This window comes from Perognathus longimembris, chromosome 2 (assembly GCF_023159225.1).
Source record: "Perognathus longimembris pacificus isolate PPM17 chromosome 2, ASM2315922v1, whole genome shotgun sequence".
Taxonomy (NCBI): domain Eukaryota; kingdom Metazoa; phylum Chordata; class Mammalia; order Rodentia; family Heteromyidae; genus Perognathus; species Perognathus longimembris.
This window is the reverse complement of record NC_063162.1, coordinates 13,953,646-13,973,274: the sequence shown is the minus strand read 5'-3', so window position 1 is coordinate 13,973,274 and position 19,629 is coordinate 13,953,646. Positions and strand designations below refer to the sequence as shown.

Below are 19,629 nucleotides of genomic sequence, written 5' to 3'. Positions count from 1 at the left end.
TTCCCTTTCATTTATCTCTGTCATCTGGGAATATATTAGAGATAGTATCAGGCCCAACAAAAGGTACATTCTGATATTATTTTCAGTTTTTTGTCTAGACAGAGAAGACTAAGCACTTGGATATCAGAAAATACGTTCCATGGAAAATAAGAAAGCAGCACTCAGTGGAAAGGCCAGAGGGGGTAACACTGCTTGTTCGCTTTCTTCCTATATATTCTTAAAGAGAGACAGAGAGCGAGAAAGGGAGAGAGAGAGAGAGAAAGTTTAAACCCCACCACCCACACGCATCAGGTGATTGGAGACTCGAGTTGTAAAAATGTGCTGCAGGCAGAAGTTCTGAAAAATCCCAGAAAGTGTTGAAAACATCTCTAAACAAGGTATTTTTCTTCTGCACCTTTCTTGCTAAAGGTCCCAATTGCTGCCAAGAAAACTAGTGAGAATGTTAGCTGCCAAATAAAAAATTTATGACAGTGTTTGGCAAAGGACTCTCTCGCTCTTGTTTTATACATTTCCACAGGCATTTGAAGGCAGCCTCCTTTTTTCTCCCCCCCACCACCCCAATCTCTCCCTCCAACTTTGGGTAGCAAACCTTACTGATCACTGTTCTGAGTCTGTTCTCTAATAAAAGAGCAAACTCATATAAAGTAGGATTAAGCAATATAACTTTATCCCCCTCCAATAACCTCTGAAAATGTGAGGAAACTGCTTTCAAATATGAGCTGTTACATGGAAGGGGAAAAAGAGATGCTAGGACTGCTTGTTTTGAACAAACACATTTGTTTAAAAAAAAAAAAAAAAGGATTAAGCACCTTCTTGTTTTACAAGTGTTGGTGCATCACAGTGTAAGGAATCTTACAAATCAAATTCCTTGGTCGATGCCGCATACCCACCACGTTTGCCAGTGAGTCAATAGGCACCAAGGGGCTGCAACTGTCGGCCGAGGGTCACACAGCCCACCCAGGAGAGGGACGTTCTCATCTGGGTACCACGTTACCTCCTGCTTCGCACCCCGATGCAGCATGGTTGTATGTTGAGTTCAGCCACATACAATCCCCGGGTGTGTTTTATGAGCATTTGAATTCTGAGCTCTTCTACTTTCTGAAAACAGAAGTAGTTGCTTCTCTGAAGCTGTTTGCAAAAATTTAACATGTTAAAACTGAACTGATCCCATTGAGTAGCCGTGAGGCCTCCCGGCTGAGTCAGGAATGTTTAAGTATAGTCTTTAGAAGGGGCGACGGATGGGAGTGCTCGTTAGGAAAAGAGGATGTGAAACTGAATTTGGCTAATAAATAATTCCATCGGCTGGTGAACGCCCTGGAATATTTTGCCTGGCTAACCGAGAAAAGCAGTGTCTCTCTCTTTCTTTTCAAAACAATTTGCAGATTATGCCTCCCATTATGAATTAGAGCTGTTGAGCACGTATTCCATGGTCCTAACTTATTCAGAAGCCTATGTTGCACCCTGTTTCTTGCCTGGCTGAGGTCTGGAGAGCACCTGGCATCTTCGTCACACACGCAGCCGCGATAGGAAGGCCCAGGGCTAGGCTGAGGCTGCCTATGGCTGTGGCTACGTTAAAGAAGTGAGCATCATTTGATATAAAGTATTGCAGACAGACCAGGAGTAAGCAGATTATTTCAGACAGCATTAGGAAGTAACCGGAGGAAGATTAGTTCGACATGAGGCAGATATCATAAGCAAATTAGAAAACCTCCCCAATTAGTAGAAGAAACCCAGATTTGGACTGTTTGTGATCTTGCACTGAAAGGCAAAGTATGGATGTTATGGGCTACAGTCTTGATTTAAGTTGAAATGCTGGCATTTCCTATCAGTGCGTGTTAGCGTCGGCTGAAGAGTGGCCTCAAAAATGAAGCAAATCTCTGTTCCCTTCCATGCTAAGGAGTCCCCACTCTGAGGCTCTGCACCTTGGGTAATGTTTTACTTGGCCCTGGGATGATCTCCAGGGCATATTTTAATGTTTCTATGCTGGGGATATTCAACATGACTCCAGTGTACCACACTTAATCTCTCTTTTGTTTGTTTGTCTTGCAAAACATGGATCATGTTGAAGTCATAAAAATCAAGTGTGCAAAATGCCAGATGCTACAAATACAATCAGATACTTAAAAATAGCTTCGCTGGTGGCACTGCTTGAAAGCTGAACTGGGCCTTGTTTTTACGAACAGGGTGGCACTTTTCTGCTGAGCTACTGGTGGTGTGCACTGATAGGAGACACGGCTCTGCTTCTAAGGCCACCATGCAAACAGTCTGGGCCTCGTGTTAAACTAGGTGACCCGGCCACACAACATCACTGTGTTATGTTTCTCCAAGCGCGCTGTCTCCTGCTTCTTGACTTCACATGGTTCATTGTTAAGTGGTAGGCAGCAAAAAACCCCAAGCCAACGGAGCCCACCTTCTAGGGCTTTTCCTCTTCGTTTCTTAAGATCAGAAACACATTCCAAATGAACTTGTATTTCCCTCTAATTCAAGCAACTACAAACAATCACAATGTCAGAACTCTCTCTTTCTCTCTCATGCTAGACAGGTGTGATATTCCCCATCCCCTCCCCCCATGTATAATCTTATCTAAGGAAAAGCTAACATTTCTGTATTGAATCAAGCTTTCTTTCTAATTATAAAAACACTATATTTGTATATACATTACCCCCTCAAAATTGGCAAAAATATCAGAAATCAAAGAAAAAAATTTTAAATCACATCCCTGAAACCTAGACATAATCCCATTTTATCTTTTAATATATCTGTTTTATATTTACATATAAATATGGCTTTCTTCCAATAGCATTGGGGTCATGAGATACATAATAATTGCAATCATCACTTTTTACCCAACAATATAGGGAAGAAGTGTGTTCTTAATGATGACTAGCATTTGGCCAGATCTGTTCGACTTCCTCAGTCATCAAGAGCTAATTTGTTGCCAGGCGTGGTGTTTGATACAAGCCTGCAATCTCAACACTTAGGAGGCTGAGCCCGGAGGTTTAAGAGTCAAAGGCTAGACTGAACTACACAGTAAGATCTTGTCACACAAAAAAATAAAATTTAAAAAAATTATATGTTCAATGTCATCTTAGTATACTTGACTTGGATATTTTTTTAATTATCGATACCCAAGTGGCATTTGTAACAACTCCCAACTCGTTGATCAGAAATAATCGTGCCTGCCTATCCCTTTGAGCAGAGCATTGAGTTTTCTGTTTTCGCATGTGTGACCTCATTGTGCGGTAGAGAAAAAAGGCAGATGTTATCCCTGCTGTAATCATGAAGGCCGTGACTCGCCACAGAGCAGGTCGCCGGTGATAGCCCGGCACCATGGCTTTCGAATCTCATATGAGATAGAAGCAGCTTGGCCACTGACTACCCTTGGGATGCAAGACAAGTTCACTCCCTAAACCTCAGTTTTCTCCTCTGAAAAATGGGAACATCGAGGCTTTGGTCAAAGCTTTATTATGAGCATTAAACAAAAGAATTTATCAAGTTCTAGATAGTAAGAGGCACAAAAAGGTTTTAAAAAATAGGGTTTTCTTTTTCCTACCCTATCACACTGTAAAAAATTGACCTATAATAGTTCCTTCTCCAATCTGTTCTTACCAGTATTTTGAATAGTCATTATAATATATGTACCAATACACAGTAGTTCAAGAAAATGTAGGCATGCATAAAGATAGAAAGACACCCTATATCCAGATACAAGCACTGTTCCCCCAGGCTTCTCCTTCCCATCTTCTTCCCTTTCTGTGCAGACTTGCTGCTTTGTGTTAGACATGCCAGCTTGAGTTCTGAACACAGAGTGCATACATTCTGTTAACCTGTATCTAAAGCATCCATGATTCCCTAGTCCACTCCTGCTTTCTGGTTATGTGAGAAGACCCGACTTCTGTCACCAGAAGACAAGATGGGGGGCCAGGGAAGGACTCATGGCCATGACAGGGGGTAGGAATATGAGAATGGTTCCAGAACCTGAGGTGTGAGCTTGGGGTATAGCTCAGTAGAAGGCACTAGCTTACCATCATGGGGCATGCGTCCACACACAACACCTGAGATGTTCAGGTGTGATATTGAGTTCCTAACCCACCAGTCGGTGGCCTACAAACCATTCAAGTAAAACCCAGCCCAGCCCTTCACAAAGCCAGCATCTCTGCCATGTCCTGAGTTGTCTTTGTCACCCAGGACTGGTCACCTCCTTGGAAGAATTACTACACTGAGTACCTTCACTGGGAAGAAATGCTCTTCCTGGACCTCTGAGGTCATTCTATTCACATTAAAAAGGAAAATCCTACAGCCAGGCAGCTCCTGGCAGCTAATTTGATAGTTCTCTATCAAGTAAACCATTAGTGAATACATTGATTCTTTTTCTTTTCTATCCATTCTTGTAGTTCTGCCTCAGCTATACCCAAGATTTCTCTGAACCAGTTGGGCAAAATTGATTTTTATTAGTTCCACTGGCCTTGTGGAAAATTATCTCATGAACTGTTTTTTTTTTTTTATAGGAAGACTCAAAGCACAGCGCAGGGTAAAAAATAAGCCTATAGCAGTCAAAACTGTTGTCTGAAATGTCTTCAGACTGGAAGGCTGAATTTATTGCACAAAACAAGTACTCGCAAGGCGGAGGTGTGCAATCCTGCTCATTATCACTGGAAAGGGGAACCAAAAAGGCGAGTAAAAAATTAAATTTTAATAATGCCAGTGATATTTCCTAAATCTTTCCTGACAGAAAGATTCTCATTATTTTTATCTGTCTCCAAGTAGGTTTCTTTTAGAGCCTTCTCAGAGACGGGCTCAGCTATGATTGTTTTTCAGGCTTTAAAGCATCTGAAAAGCCAAATATATACAGAAAGAGAAATACATTTCAGATTGTTCAAGGAAGGACCGTGGCCATGCTAACATTTCAGAGAGCATATTTGCAGCCAGCATTTGCTGGGAACGCCTTCCGCCTTCACAAAGGGGGTCCTTGTTGTTAAAGACAATTGCTATGAACCCCCGAACAAAGGGGATTCACTGCCCACTGCGGTTGGCTACGGGAAGAGCCCAGCCCCCACTCCTTGCAAGTCCCAAGTTTTAGTGGGTTTTCCAAGTAGCTCCATGCTGGCCACAGAATGAGATTTGAGCGGGGGAGGGAGAGGAAACACTCTGTCTTCTTGATCTTCTTGTGAAAACTCCCATTCCAAGTATCCCATGGTACAGAACCGCCTTGGGAAATGAGGGAAACCAAGGCCTGAACCATTAAAGTAGCCAACACACGATGGTGGGGACTCTTGGTACAGAATCGCCTTGGGAAATGAGGGAAACCAAGGCCTGAACCATTAAAGTAGCCAACACACGATGGTGGGGACTCTTGGTGATTATTATGTCCTCAGTGTCTTGATCCCAAAAGGACTTAGAATAACGCAATTTACCTAAATATATGCAACCCAATAAGATCACGATCTATGCACATCTCAAAGCCAGGAATGAAGCCAGCACCCACTCTGTGGAACAGCCTGTGCATGTGGAAGAAGTGGGTCACAAGTTTATCTTTACACATTGGGAGCTGGCTGAATGGAAGAGATGGGTTCAGCTCTACAAGTCAATATCCCCAAGATTAAAATGAAAACAAACAAACAAACAAAAAAAGAACACCACTATTTCTTTTTCCTACCCTGACGAGAGAGAATGATTTCCCATGGGACCTCATCACAGGGACATGCACCAGGCTGGTAATGAACAGTGTACTCAAGCATCTTATGGGAGACACAATGAGTTGCACGGGGTGGCCTCTTACGGCCCATCTGGGAGCAGGTGGTACTGGGCCAAGCCAGCTGAGAGCACGTGTGCAAACCAAGATGGTACTGTGCATATCCAGTACATACGTACATACATACATACATACATACATACATACATACATACATACATATATATGTGCAGCTCCTGGGCCCAGAGCTCCAGGGACTCTGACATCTCCAGGAGGCAAGATGAGGCTCTTGAGCCAACACTTTCCATCCGCTGCATTTTTGACAAGTCGGTAACAAGAAGTTCCCCCCATCTTCTACCAAGAGTAGAACCATCTTACAGTGATAATTATCTTCTGGTCCACTGGGAAAAATTAAGTCAGGAAGGCTGAGGATGGTATCTCCAAAATGATAGTAAAGGATGGCTCCACTTGAAAACATAGGCTGCAGCCTTGACAGAGATCCTTTCCGATTTAGAATTGATCATCCTCTTCACTGCAGTAGATAAAAGACTCATGAGAGTGTTTAAAGGCCATTATACACCTGACTGCTTATATTTTATTTTTATCAAGTCCACAAACTTGATGCTGGGCACCCATCTGCAAGGTTGCCTGTATCTCATCTGTTTACTACTATTTTAGACTTAGAGAAACGGAGGCACATTTGCTTGCTTTCCCCAGAATCCATCAATAGATTGTGGGTAGACACAATCTTACAGCTCCCTCTTTACCATCTGCCCTGGTAGAACTATCTTGACTTCCTGTTCCAGGCTCGTTTGACTTTTAACACGTTGCCTATAAGAAGTGCACCACCTAGGGAGTAGCAAGGCAGGCTTCTCCAGCTGTAGACTGAGGGGGGCAGGGATCAGCCTACAGATGTGCAGTGAGGCCCTGACTTCTGTTTGTGCTGCTCATGACCTTGTGACCATCCAAAAAGGTGCATATGACCTGGTTTGTGACTTATATTGACCTCTCCCTGGCCTTTGGCTCCATAGTTAGGAAAAGATTATGAGCTAAGCTGAATGTTATCAATGGAGACCTGGATATTGATGATGCCCTTGTAGAGGCTGCGCCTCAGACTTCTGAGAGACACAGGGTCAGGAAGGCTGGGCTTGGGCAGGAGGGCAAGGAACGAATGCCACAAAACTCACCCCTCCCTTTTTTCACTGCCACTCCTGGGGCTTGAACTCAGAGCCGAGGAACTATTTCTGAGTTTGTTTATGTTTATTCTCAAGACTAGCATTCTGCCACTTGCGCCACAGCTCCACATTTAGCCTTTTTGGTACTCACTTGGAAATAAGAGTCTCACAAACTTTCCTACCCAGTTTGACTTAGAACCGCTCTCCTCAGATCTCAGCTTCCTGAGTAACTAGGATTACAGACATGAGCCACCAGCACCCAGCTCTTTTCTGTCTTTAATTTGTCCCCAGTATTAGTCAGAGGTCCAGATGAGGCCTGAAGACTGAGTCTGCACGTGCAGATGTGTTTTGCTTAGCCACCCGGTGTTTTGGATAGCTTGAACTTAGTTGCACAGTATTTCAAACATGGCAGATTTCACAGCGAGAAAAATCCCTAGCTCTTCTTGGTGGATCTCAGGTTGAGCTCTGAGTGCAGTCGGGGGCATTTAGGGAGAGTGCCATCACTCTAGTTCTCCGCAACAGCTCTGTCACTCCAGTTCCCTGAAGCTGCTCTCCTGCTCACTCAGCCTGGGGTCAGAGCTTTCCACTGTCCCTGGGCTTCCCTCCTCTGTTGTATAACAGAGCCTGGACTTGAACCCAGGCAGTCTAGCTCTCCAGACAAGGTCCCTGGCTTCTCTGGTGGCTAAAGGGGTAGAGAGGCCCTCCACCAGGGAGGGACACAGAAGCGACTAGTGCAGGAAGGCAAGGAGACTGCTTTTTAGTGAAAAGGTCAGGACCAGCTTGGATATAGAGATCTTCCAGAACACCCAGCAGCGCGGAGGCAGGGAGACCCTAAGGGAATAGAATGAGAAGCTCCTAAATTGTCGATGGGGAGCAGCTCATCCTGGCCCTGCCACCAGTGTCTACTCCGGGATGACAGCTTTGCCAGGGCCACCCCAATGGAGGGCCTTGCCTTCTCCCTGGGTGGGCCTGCGCCATCAAATGTGGATCCTAATAAATAAGGATTGTTGTGGAACTGAAATGACATCATGTGTGCAGTCGGTATCCCAAACCACGAGAAGACGCTTCCTTGTGAAGAATGTCTGCTAGCAATATTGCCCTCGCAGTACTGAAGGAAGATTCCTTTGTGCTGATGCCTGGTAGGACGACACAGCCTTGCCACTTCACCCTGCTTTGCTTTTCTGCCTAGTGTTCTAGTCCCGCAGATTCATTACATTAAATCTCCAGCCGTCCTGCAATCTTCCAATAACACCTGCTCACCTTTGTAAATTAGGCAGAAGTAGTTTTTTAAATGTATGGTACAAGGTCATTGGCAGTCCCCCAAGGATGACTGCCATTCTCGCCGTCCCCTACTCTTAGATCAATTAAGCTCTTTAAAATGCTGAAAGGATGTAGCCAATGTGCTGGCAATTGAAAAAGAGTTGATAAAACATGCTGTGGAAATGAAAGTATGCTGTGCAATATCATCTTAATAATTTACGGTGTCTTTACATGAGCCACGAAGTAAAGAGTTGGTTGGCTTTGGTTAACTAATGTGCCATGTTACAGGCAGAGCATCCATAATCTCTGGAATGCTCTGCAACACTGAAAAGTTTCAGACTAAACAACATTTGGGATTTTCCAATTAGGGATACTCAACTGGTTAAAACAAAATCTATGCATATATTTCAAAATCTGAAACACTTGCTGCTCCAATCATTGGACATCAGGGGTAGTCATCCTGGACAGATAGCACTAAACTGTGTGCCCAGTTACCATGCTGTGGAGGGGCCAAAGACTTACTGTTTAATGAACCGAAGGACATTCTAGTAGAGAATGTAAGACTGGACCGTTACATGATCTTGCGTCCCACAGTGGAAAGATGATACTGGGGACAATGCAAGACTAGATCTCAGGTGCCATGTCTATAAAAGTGCTTTATTTTTTAAAAAATCTCGTATGTTTGTACAAGCACTGAGCATACGATACAGGTCAGAGCAGGGCCCAGAGTGGTACCCAACTAGAAGGAGCTGTCACCATCATTGTAGCTGCTGTTGCTGCTGCCGTTGCCATAGGCATCCCATGGAGGGCCCCGAGGTCTCGCTAGGATTTTCTAGTTCCATGGTTTGGAAACTTTCAGATTTCTTACATTTGAACCTTTAATTGTTGTCCCGTTTCATATTCTTCGAAACAGGAGCTTGCTATGTATCTGAAGGTGGCCTTGAATTCTCCATGTAGCCCAGCCTGGGCTGCTAGGCCCTGTCCTCCACAGCACTGGGTTTAAAGCATGCATCACCATGCCCAACTTGGGACTTTCCTTTCCTTTTTTTTGTTTTTTCAACTAGGAACTAACAGCAAATTATTCATGTTTTACTCAAAGAAGAGAAAGTAATTTCCAAGGAGAGAGTCGATTTCTCCTATTCAAGTAAGACCATTGGAAGGACGAAAACAAACGAACAAACAAACAAAAAACCCTTGCCATCTCTGTCCCCATCATTCCATAAAATACAGGGCATTTTGACGCAAAAACAGTAAAAAGATGTGATATCAAAGGCAGAGGCATCCTTGAAATGGGTGAGTCTTGGTTTCATGAAAGAGTCATCTCTCCTGTGTCTTCTCTGCTTTTCTTTGTCAGCCTCGGCCTAGAATTGGGGACCACTGTTCCCAGTCATCCTGTACCTTGGGATTGGGCTGGGCTCTGTGAAGAGAGTAGAGACCAGCACCATGCTTGGCGCTGCTGAAGGTCAGCAAAACAAGAGTGAGCCTGGGTCCAGCCACCTGGATGAGCCTGGAAGAGTTGGCCTTGGGCACGTTTCCTCACCTCGCAGGGCATCAGTGCCCTTGACTGTAACGGGAAGAATCTAGACTTGGGCCTGAAGACCTTTCCCGTCTCTAGCAGTCTGCAAGCCTGTGAGGGATTAAGTCTACCTTGCATTTCTAGAGCACTGTTATTTAATTCTCTTCAAGTTCTTTCCAAGTCCTTTGATGGAGGCGAGCTACCCTTGATCCTGTCTGAAAGTGGTAGCCAGCAAAGCTGCTCTCCGGGCCCCCTGCTGCCACTGAGTCCATACTGAAGAATGGCGGTGGCCATGGTACCCAGGCCCCAGTCTAATGTACACATTTGGCAACGCAGAGTGCAATGTAGCTACACATCACTGATCAAAACCCCTTGGACTTATCAGTGGGTCTGACAGGTACTTGTTGGCTGCTTTCCCAGGCTGGGGAGGGATCCCTGAGCCAGCCAATGGGACGCCCTCCCTTCCCTTTTGATGTGGATGTTCCCACCTTGGAGGGAAAGCTCAGCCCTGCTGGGGAGACTGTCAGCTCGAAGCCGGCGGGGGGGCGGGGTGTAGAGGGGGAGATAGTGGGGGGAGAAAGAGAGAGAGAGAAAGCAGCCTGCTCCCTGGACTCCTGTCTCCCCCTTTCCCACCAACCCTGGAAGCTCCACAGGCACCTTTGCAGCCTGGGTGCCTCTCACCCTCCATGAAAAGCCACCTCCTTTCACAGAATCGCTTGTCACCTGCACACAGAAAAAGGGCTTTACCTCTGAACGTGCTTGGAAATCTTTAATGAGCCAGTCCTCCCCTCCCTGGTGTGGCTGGTGAGTTGGCTGATCTTGTTTGGGAAGAAACTGAAACTCAAGTGTGATGGTGTGACTTGTTCCAGATCACCCCAGGCAAACTCAGAATTGTGGGCGCACAACAAATTGTCCTGGTCCTGGAATTACTCTAATGAGGACCTTCCATCGTTGATTGCTCATTGTGACACTGCCAGCTCTCACAGGGCGGGAACCCTGGGTTTCCTTCTTCACTCAGAAGGACCTAGCCAGACCGGCTAGTACCCATCCATGCCACCTATGTAGTGCCTGTAGCTTTTTTGGTCAGTGTTGGGCCTTGATCTCTGGGCCTGGGCACTGTCTCTGAGCGCTTCAACTCAAGGCCTAGTGCTCTGCCACTTTGAACCACAGTACCACTTCCGGTTTTCTGAGGGTTATTAGGAAATAAGGGTCTCACGGACCTTCCTGCCCAGGCTGCCTTTGAACCACGATCCTCAGATCTCAGCCTCCTAAGTAGCTAGGATTACAGATGTGAGCCCTCGTCACCCAGCTGGTGTTTATAGCTTTTAAGCTCAGAATGGACAAATCGAAAGCTTGGTACCACCTCCTATGGATACCCTGTGCCTGCAAGCTAAAAATTGTGTTTTGTTTTTATATGGTTGAAAAGAACTCAAAAGGAGAATTTTGTTAACAACTGAAAAATCAGATTCTCATGTCTCTTAAATAAAGTTTTTTTTTGTTTGTTTGTTTTTTATTTTTGTTTTTGTTTTTGCCAGTCCTGGGCCTTGGACTCAGGGCCTGAGCACTGTCCCTGGCTTCTTTTTGCTCAAGGCTAGCACTCTGCCACTTGAGCCACAGCGCCACTTCTGGCAGTTTTCTGTATATGTGGTGCTGGGGAATCGAACCCAGGGCTTCATGTATTAGAGGCAAGCACTCTTGCCACTAGGCCATATCCCCAGCCCTTAAATAAAGTTTTATGGGAACCCAGCCATGTTCATTTACATATCACCCAGGCAGCACAAAGTTTACTATTTGCACACAGAGTTGATAGGGTATCTCCCCACCCACTTCCATTCAGATATCCTCCAACGTCTTAGAATGTGACTTTATTGGAAAAGGAGGTCTTGTTAAGATAAGGTCACCCGAGAAGGGCAATCGGTGTCCTTCAGTAAGGGAGGAGGATTCGAACACAGGTGCCTCCAGCTCTTCCAGTGGCTAGTTTTACTGCTCCATCACCCTACTCCCAAGGAGGGGCCGTATTACAAGGGCCAGGGAAGAAGAAGACCGATGGAAGGTGTGGCGCCGAACTGCCAAGCACCCTAGCAAATGAACACAGGTGTGTGAGTCAGGAAACTGCCCGAATCTCTAATGGCAGAGTGCCTGGTAGTGAGCAGAAGCGTGGAGACTGGAACCAACTATGGGATATGAGCAAGCTTCTGCTGGTCATCTTTTTTAAAAAAAAATTGTTAAAACCTATTTATTGTCAAAGTGATGTACAGAGGGGTTATAGCTTCATACAGAAGGCAGTGAGTGTGTTTCTTTCTTTTTTTTTTTTTTTTTTGCCAGTCGTGGGGCTTGGCCTAGGGCCTGAGCACTGTCCCTGGCTTCTTTTTGCTCAAGGCTAGCACTCTACCTCTTGAGCCACAGCGCCACTTCTGGCCATTTTCTGTATAGTGGTGCTGAGGAATCGAACCCAGGGCTCCATGTATACAAGGCAAGCACTCTTGCCATTAGGCCATATTCCCAGCCCAGTGAGTGTGTTTCTTATCCAACTAGTTACCTCCTACCTCATTTTTCTCCCACCTTCCCCCTCTCCAGTCCCCCCCCCAGTTGTACATTTGGTTTACAGCATATTATTTTATAAGCATTGCTGTTGCACTGGTTCACCTTTACCCTTTGTCTCTCCATTTTGATGTTCCCCTTCCCTTCCCTACTTCTGATAAACATATATATAATACCCAGGGTACCAAAATCAGTGACAGTGACATCAGGGGCAAAACCATGGGGAAGAAAGACAAAAGAAAATGGCATAATTTCACATGGTACATTGAAAATAACAGCAACGTTAAACCACTGATTTCCATAACTTGGGGTTCATTTTGCCTTAGCATCATCTTATGTGTTCATATACACATAGCTGTTGAGCTGTTGTGCTCTTCTGCTAGGACCAGCCTAGACATGTACTAATTATTACCAATGAGGGAAACCATGGAGTCTGTGTTTCTTTGTGTCTGGCTCACTTCACTTAGTATGATTTTTTTTTCCTGGTCTTTCCATTTCCTTGTGAATGGGGCAATGTCATTCTTTGGGATAGAAACATAGAATTCCATTGTGTATATGTACAGCATTTTCTTGATCCATTCACCTACTGAGGAGCATCTGGGTTGGTTCCATATTTAAGTGATGGCAAATTATGCTGCAATTAACATAGTTGTGCTGGTAGCTTTAGTGTGGTCCTGCTAGTCATCTTAGCCTGGCATTCAGCAAGCTTTTCCTTTGTTTTTAAATGTTTTGTTTTGCTTATTTTTGTCACTGCTATTACTTTAACCTGGGTCTCATTATATCACCAAGGCTGGCCTCAATCTTCCTGAATGCAAATTATCTCTCATCCTCAGCTCCCAGTGCTTCCAGCAATGGGCTATTCCTGATTAAAGAATATTTTGTGCCAAGCTCTGTGGGTACAAAAGACAAAGGAGAGTCGGGCTCTGGAAGGTTCACTTTGTCCTTGAGGGGTGTGGTCCAGAAGTTCTTGGAGGAAGGGGGCGGGGGGAGTGTATCATAGATCAAAGATTGGGTTTGGGAATCAGGATGACTCCAACCTAGAAATGCTTTTTGACAATAGAAGACCTAAATCAAACAGTGTGGTTAATTTATTTTTTTATGAGTCAAAGCTCAAAGGAAGGGCAGCTTTCTATAGAAGTTCACCACGGGGCTGTAGATGTGGTCCAAGTGGTAGAGCTTGTCTAACAGGCATAAAGCCCTGTGTTCAAGCCTTAGTTCTGCCAAATATATACATATGCTTGAGTTTCGCTGGGCATGTCTGAATTCCCAGCTATTCAGATGGCGGAGATCAGGAAGATCGAGCTTAAGGCCAGTCTAGGCAAAAAAAAAAAAAAAAATAGCAAGACTTCATCTCATCCAACAAGTCACACATGGTGATCTGTACCTGTGATCCCAGTTACACAGGAAGCTGTAAGTACAAAGATCATGGTCTAAGGCCTGCCCCCACCCCCAAAAAAACAAAACTGGAGATACCATCTGGGAAATACAGCAAAAAAATAGTAGGGCTGGAGCATGGTTCAAGTGGTAGAAAGCGACTTCATAGCAAGCATGAGCCCTGAGTTCAAATCCCAATATTGCCAAAAGAAAGAAGAAAGGAGGAGGAGGAGGAGAGCAAGAAGAGTAAAAGAGGAAGAGGAGAAAACAGTTGTTCTCTATGTCTTCAGGGGCTGGGGTTCCACTTCTCCGCTCCCTGCAGGCCGGCTCTTTGGCTCAGGCTGACTTCCCTCAGGGAGACAAAATGGCTGCAGCAACTCTGGGCCTAACATCCATATTCCAACCTGTCCAGATGATCTGCAAAGGTGGGGATTGTCTCTGGGCTTGGCATAAAGCACAAGGCTGCTCCAGGTCCGCTCGTGGTAGCCAGGGGTGGAGACCATCTTCACCTAAGTCGCAGATCTGCCTGTGGAGCCAGAAGTGGCGTGAGATGTTTGGAATGGAGAGGTGAATGCGGCCACCACAGTACTGCACACAGGAAGCAAGGCCTGGCTGGGTGTCCAGACCTCGCTGGATCTCATGGCTCACAGGGGCACAGCAACATTGGTCTCAGCTGGAATTATAACCAAGCAGACAGAAAAGGCGGCCTGCTTTTGATCCGTCAAGAAAGAAGCATCTACCCTCTTCACATCTTGGCTTCTGGAATGCACTAGCTCTGTCTCTCTTGTCTGGCGTCCTCTTGTCTGTCCACAGGGGCAGTGTATTAGACAGGATGAATTTAAGTCATGCTGTGGTAACAAACAGCTCCCATTCCATGAGCTCCATCCAAACACACTGAGACAGGTTCTGCAAGCGATGACTAGGCTCCAGTTAGGATCTCACCAGCCTCCTGATCAGAACAGCAGGGAAGACCCAGCAGGAGGCTAGGGCCTGGCAAGCCACTGCTTGGAGCGACCCTGGGCACCCTCACCCACACTTCATCTGCCAGAGCAAGCCCCCGGCCACCCTCCCCTCAAAGCCAACTCAGCGTGTGCGAGGAGTTAAGGAGAGCCAGTACTGGGGGCCGTGGGGAGCCCCTGCTGCCGTGGAATCCTCCAGCAGGAGTAGAAACCCATGTCAGGTGGTGGGCTGCCTCCCTCGCTTGAACTAGCCTTCTCTGATTCCCGCTGCCACACGCAGGAGCGTGTTTCCAGAAGGGGAGGAGACTGGCAATGGGGAGATTAACCACTCCCTGGGTTCCACTCCGGGATCAGCATTTTCAATAGTACTTTGTGAGTTCAGCCTCAAAGTAAATGGTTAATTCATCTTATATCAACAGCACTGTGATTCATAATGTAAACTTGGGAGAATTTTTGATGTTTCGGGCCTACATTCCTTTTAATTTGGCTCTGCATTCTTTTAAAGCCACAGTGCGCTCACTTAATAGAATGCAGCATGCAAATGCACAAGTTTCTGCCTGGAGGCAATTTAGCCTGGCTGTTTCAATGGACGTCTTCTTTCAAGTGTATACTCTTTCTTAAATTATTTACTGGGTAAACACACTTTGCATTTTCAAAAGGGAGATTAAGACTTGCTTGCTACAGACCTAGCCAAACAGCTCGGCCCCTTCCTGGCCCAGAGTTAGGAGCCACTTCACTTTGGGCTACCCCCAAAGTTCCTTCTCAGGTTTGCTAGCTAGCTAGAGCCTCTTTGCCAGGCTTGATATTCCCATTCTCTTTCCTGATTTCCTTTCTGCTTTCCCCAGAGCAGCACAGGCCAGCAGCGACTTGACTGTGACTGTATTCCAGGCCTCTTCACAGATGGAGCGGGCCACCACCAGCCTGCTTTTCTCTCCCATCCGGTGCACCTGTCCTGCCCTGGTGACTCTTCTCTATTCCTTAGAGGGGCTGTGTTTGCCCATCTCCTCTGAGGTCCTGAACTGGGTTGATGGCCTCACTAGTCAAACTTACCGCAACCTCTGTTCCAACTCTGTTTCCTTACTTCCAAATCTTGAGTGACCCTGGGAAGCAAATTCCCTTTTCCTGCCAGCCACCTAGGGCAGCACACTTCCAGTCCTAGAGGACCAACCCCGCTCCCCGCCCCAGGGAAGAGACACCGGAGGGCTTTGAAGGGCCCCAGGGGGCACAGCTGCATCTTTGGGGGCCTGCTCAGCCTCTTCCATGCAGACCCCTTGACATGTTCCTGCAAATTCCATTTGCCCAGATTTCTTCTCCCTTCTCTCTTGAATGGCATCATTGTGAGTTCCCGGGGGGCTGGGCTGGGTTGCCATCCTTCTTTGAACCTTCTCTTCTAAGTGGTGTCAGGCCTTCAGAGGTGACTTCCGCGTGGTCTTCACAGACAGTTCCACTGAGGCCACAGAGTGTGCAAGGGCAGAAATGAGGAGCCAACTAGGAAAGCCTGGAAGAGCTGAGGCGTTAGGGACTCACTTTTCCAACCAGGGGCCAGCTTAAAACAAGTACCATCTGTGGTGGATCCAACCTTAACAGCATGCCCTGAGGGTCCTCAGCTGACAAATAAAATCGTGGTCACCCAAGCTGTACAAGAGACATCCTACCACAGATTACTGAAGACAGAACTTTTAAAAATGTCTCCAGGCTTTTAATGTGTTTTACAACTGTGTTTCCATTATGCAGATAACCTTTGCAAGTCTGGTGTGAGTAACTGTGATGGTAAATAGAGATTTTTTGACTGGGGCTTGGCTTGGGTGGGGAGGTGGGTACTGTTCTAAAGACTTCTGTTCCTTTCAGAGGAAAGGAAGGGGGCAGGGATCAATGTGAGTTTTAAATGGAGCTACCAAATAGCACCAACCAGGGTTCGCCATTAGTCTTAATAAGTCTTGAAAGTCCTGTTTTTATTATTCACTTTACTTTTGGGGACTAGGGGGTGCAAAGAACCTGCCTGCCTCCTGACTAATTATGGCCTGCTAAGTCTGAATTCGTTGTCATGGCAGAAGAATCAATGACAGGCCCAGACTTTTTTTAGTGGGAAAGGAAAGAAATAAACAAGACAGATCTTAGCCAAGCCCCGAGTGATAAATGAGGACCGAGTGGACCATTCATCTCCTGCAAGAAAAGTGGACACGAGCACTCAGGCAGTTGTGCGGAAGATGTGTCAGCAAATGCGATCGTTTTGTAACCTGTCAGGAGGAGAGGGAGCCGGTCCTGTTAGGGGCCAGTGAGGAGTGGGCTGCTCCAATGTGACAGCTTCCATCCATCCATGTAGGGGTAGAGGGGAGTGCGGTGAGGAGGACTACAGCCAGACTACAGCCCGACGTCATCCTCCTTCCAAGAAACCAACATCCCAGTGCTGTAGAAGCTGCTCCAAATACCTGTGCAGGCTTCTTTGTGAGATACAAAGCAGTAGCAGGTCCCTGCTCCGTATGGATGTGGCTTAGCTCCCCCCTCCTCCCCCCCCCCCACGAAAGCCCCCGCGTCCCGCGTGCAGAGCCATGCCGGGCCCTCCTCCCACCTGGATCTGCGGAGCGGTGGGGATGCGGGCGCGGTGGGTCTCTCAGCCGGGTGGGCCGCCGTCGAGACAGCCCGCCAGCCACTTTGGGGTTTCTATTTCTGTGTGCTCTGGGAACGAGCGAGCGAGCGTGGGCGAAGCTGGTGACCTAGGCTCCCTTTGAAAGTCTCAACAAAGCATTCTGATGGGCGACCTCCTTTCTCTGAATGAGGTAACAAATTATGAAACAACTTCATCGGAAGCTCTCTGCAGGCTTCTGGAGCGCCTTCCTCCTCTGTTCTCCTCTGAGGTCGCCTTCAGCAGGGCCAGACCAAGCGGCTGAGCATGCCTGAAGGTGTGGACCCACCTCCCGGCCCATGCCAGCTCCCCCTACACGCCCCCCCCCCCCCGCCCCGCCAGGACTTGGTCTTGTTTCTCATTCCCATCTTGCCCCAGTATGCAGCTCCTGGCCTGCCGGAGCTCTAGTGACAGGTGACAGCTTCGCAGCCCAGGCTGCAAGCTTGAACTTGCTTCTTCATCCTGCCCTTTTCTTGCTAAGTCTCTCTTTTACTTTTCCCCAGGTATTTTTATATAGGTAAGTTCCTTACTGACATATGTTTCCTTGGAGTCTTCCTTTCACAGGTAACACTGGCAAAAAAAAAAAAAAAAAAAAGAAAAAGAACGAAAAAGAAAATCAGGCTTGTCTCACATTTTAAATTAAAAAGAGAAGCTCACATGAGGCCCTTGATCACTTAAAGGGACTACATGGTACTCGGAGCCTGGAAAGCCATTGATTCGCTTCAGTGTTTCTGGGTACAGCATGACAAGCACCATGGCTAGAGCTAAACGCTGCATGGTTCTCTCTGTCTGTCTGTCTGTCTGTCTGTCTCTCACTCTCTCTCTCTCTCTCTCACACACACACACACACACACACACACACACACACTGGCACACCCGGCTCCCTCCCCACCTGGCAGGCTGTGGTTTCATTCGTCATCTTGGCCCGGGATGATCTTTGTCAGAATGACCTCCATTGATCTATGTGCTTGTGTCTCTCTCCTCTCTCTCCCAGAATCATCCAGAACCGCATCCTGCTTGTCATCCTGGGGATCATCGTGGTCATCACCATCCTGACGGCCATCGCTTTTTTTATCAGAGGACACTGATGTATCTGCTCTCCCTTGATAAACAGCAAACCGCCGCGTGTTCTGAGTAATTAAGACAAAATGGTCACATGAATCATTCGTGGGCACTGACAGGCCCCGGGTGACCCCTTCTCTCCTCCCCCTCGCTGTTCAGCTAAAGTGCAAAGAGTGTAAAAATCTTTTCTATTCCTGTTTGCATGTGGGTTGGTTTCCTTTGTTGTTGTTGTTTTTAATGGGTGAAGGTAAATGTTTGCCTTTTGGTAATTTCATCTACTGTCCAGAATAGCCTGGGTGACATTCTTTCGTACCCCATGGCCATGTCAGGGGTCAGGGTTTGGGAGAGGGCATGATGAGCCACTCACGTCTGTTGTCACCACGATGTCCAGGGATAGAAATGCATAGAGAATTGGGGACCAGAGCCCGCGACATGCCAGCAGGCCAGCCCTGTCCCTTCCAGTCACAATGAGTCTAGTCAACCTGCCCACATGCTTTGGTTGCTAAGGAGAGTATTTAATGTCACTTGTACAGGAAATTGACTTAGCACTTCCCATGTTTTTCTATTGCATAATTTTTTTAACCCAAGAATATTTTTGCTGAACCTGCACCGATACCCACTTTTTTTTCACTACATTGGTTACTGGCTCCAAGAAATATTTTCTTGCCTTCCCCAAACCTCATACTCCTCAGAATTTACTGGCAGTGTGAGCCCTGACTCAGTATTTGAATGGTGACCTCATCATCCCTGATCTATGTAAGCATCTCTGTATCCTTTCGCTTTGAATATTTGCTCTGGCAGAAGCAGCCCTCATACATACAGAAGGTCTGACGAGGTCTCTCCACATCCATTCCAGTATGTAAAGAGAACATGAATATTTCAGTCAGAGCAAGAACATGACTCCATTAGTGTGAAATTTCCAGGGTCCTTATGGATAGGGGAGAGTCCGATAGGATAGTCCACTAGAAATCAACTTTCGGGAAAAAAATATCCACGAAGTTCTTCTCAAGGAATAAGGGCATTCCTGAAGAGGGTTACAATAGGGTGAGTTCATTTTGTTTTACCACACCCCCTCCATAACAAACGCTAGCAAAGCTTTTCCTGAATTCACTGTGTGTTCAACCTCTAATGTGGTTTGTGATTTTTTTCTTTCTTTCTGTCTGAGGTTACTGGGAATTGCGCTCAAAATGAGTCCATTGTGATCCAGTTTAGAAGTTGCCCAAACTGAGGTCATTTGTTCCCCCCAGTCAAAAAGTAAAATACGTTTTCCTTAAGATTCCACCTGCATTTACGAGGTCTGTGCTGTCTTTTGAGTATGATTGGAAGCTTTGCATTCTTGAAAAGCAGACCTGTTCTCTTCATAAAACAAATGCTAACCCCCAATTCAGCACTTAATCCCCTCCCACCCCTACCCCAACCCCCCACCA

The 19,629-nt window shown here is 46.5% G+C and overlaps 1 protein-coding gene across 2 annotated transcripts in view; it reads left to right on the top strand.

The window, feature by feature from the left end:
- The window catches only part of Vti1a (vesicle transport through interaction with t-SNAREs 1A), a 312,552-nt gene extending 294,143 nt beyond the window's left edge, over positions 1 to 18,409 (top strand). The window contains exon 8 of one of the 2 annotated variants that reach the window (XM_048338260.1): positions 18,135 to 18,409. In XM_048338260.1, coding sequence (XP_048194217.1) covers positions 18,135 to 18,228 — 94 coding nt within the window. In that variant the 3' untranslated portion in view covers positions 18,229 to 18,409. The remainder of the gene's footprint in view (positions 1 to 18,134) is intronic. The other variant, XM_048338262.1, reaches the window with a different exon arrangement.
- Positions 18,410 to 19,629: the final 1,220 nt, after the last annotated feature.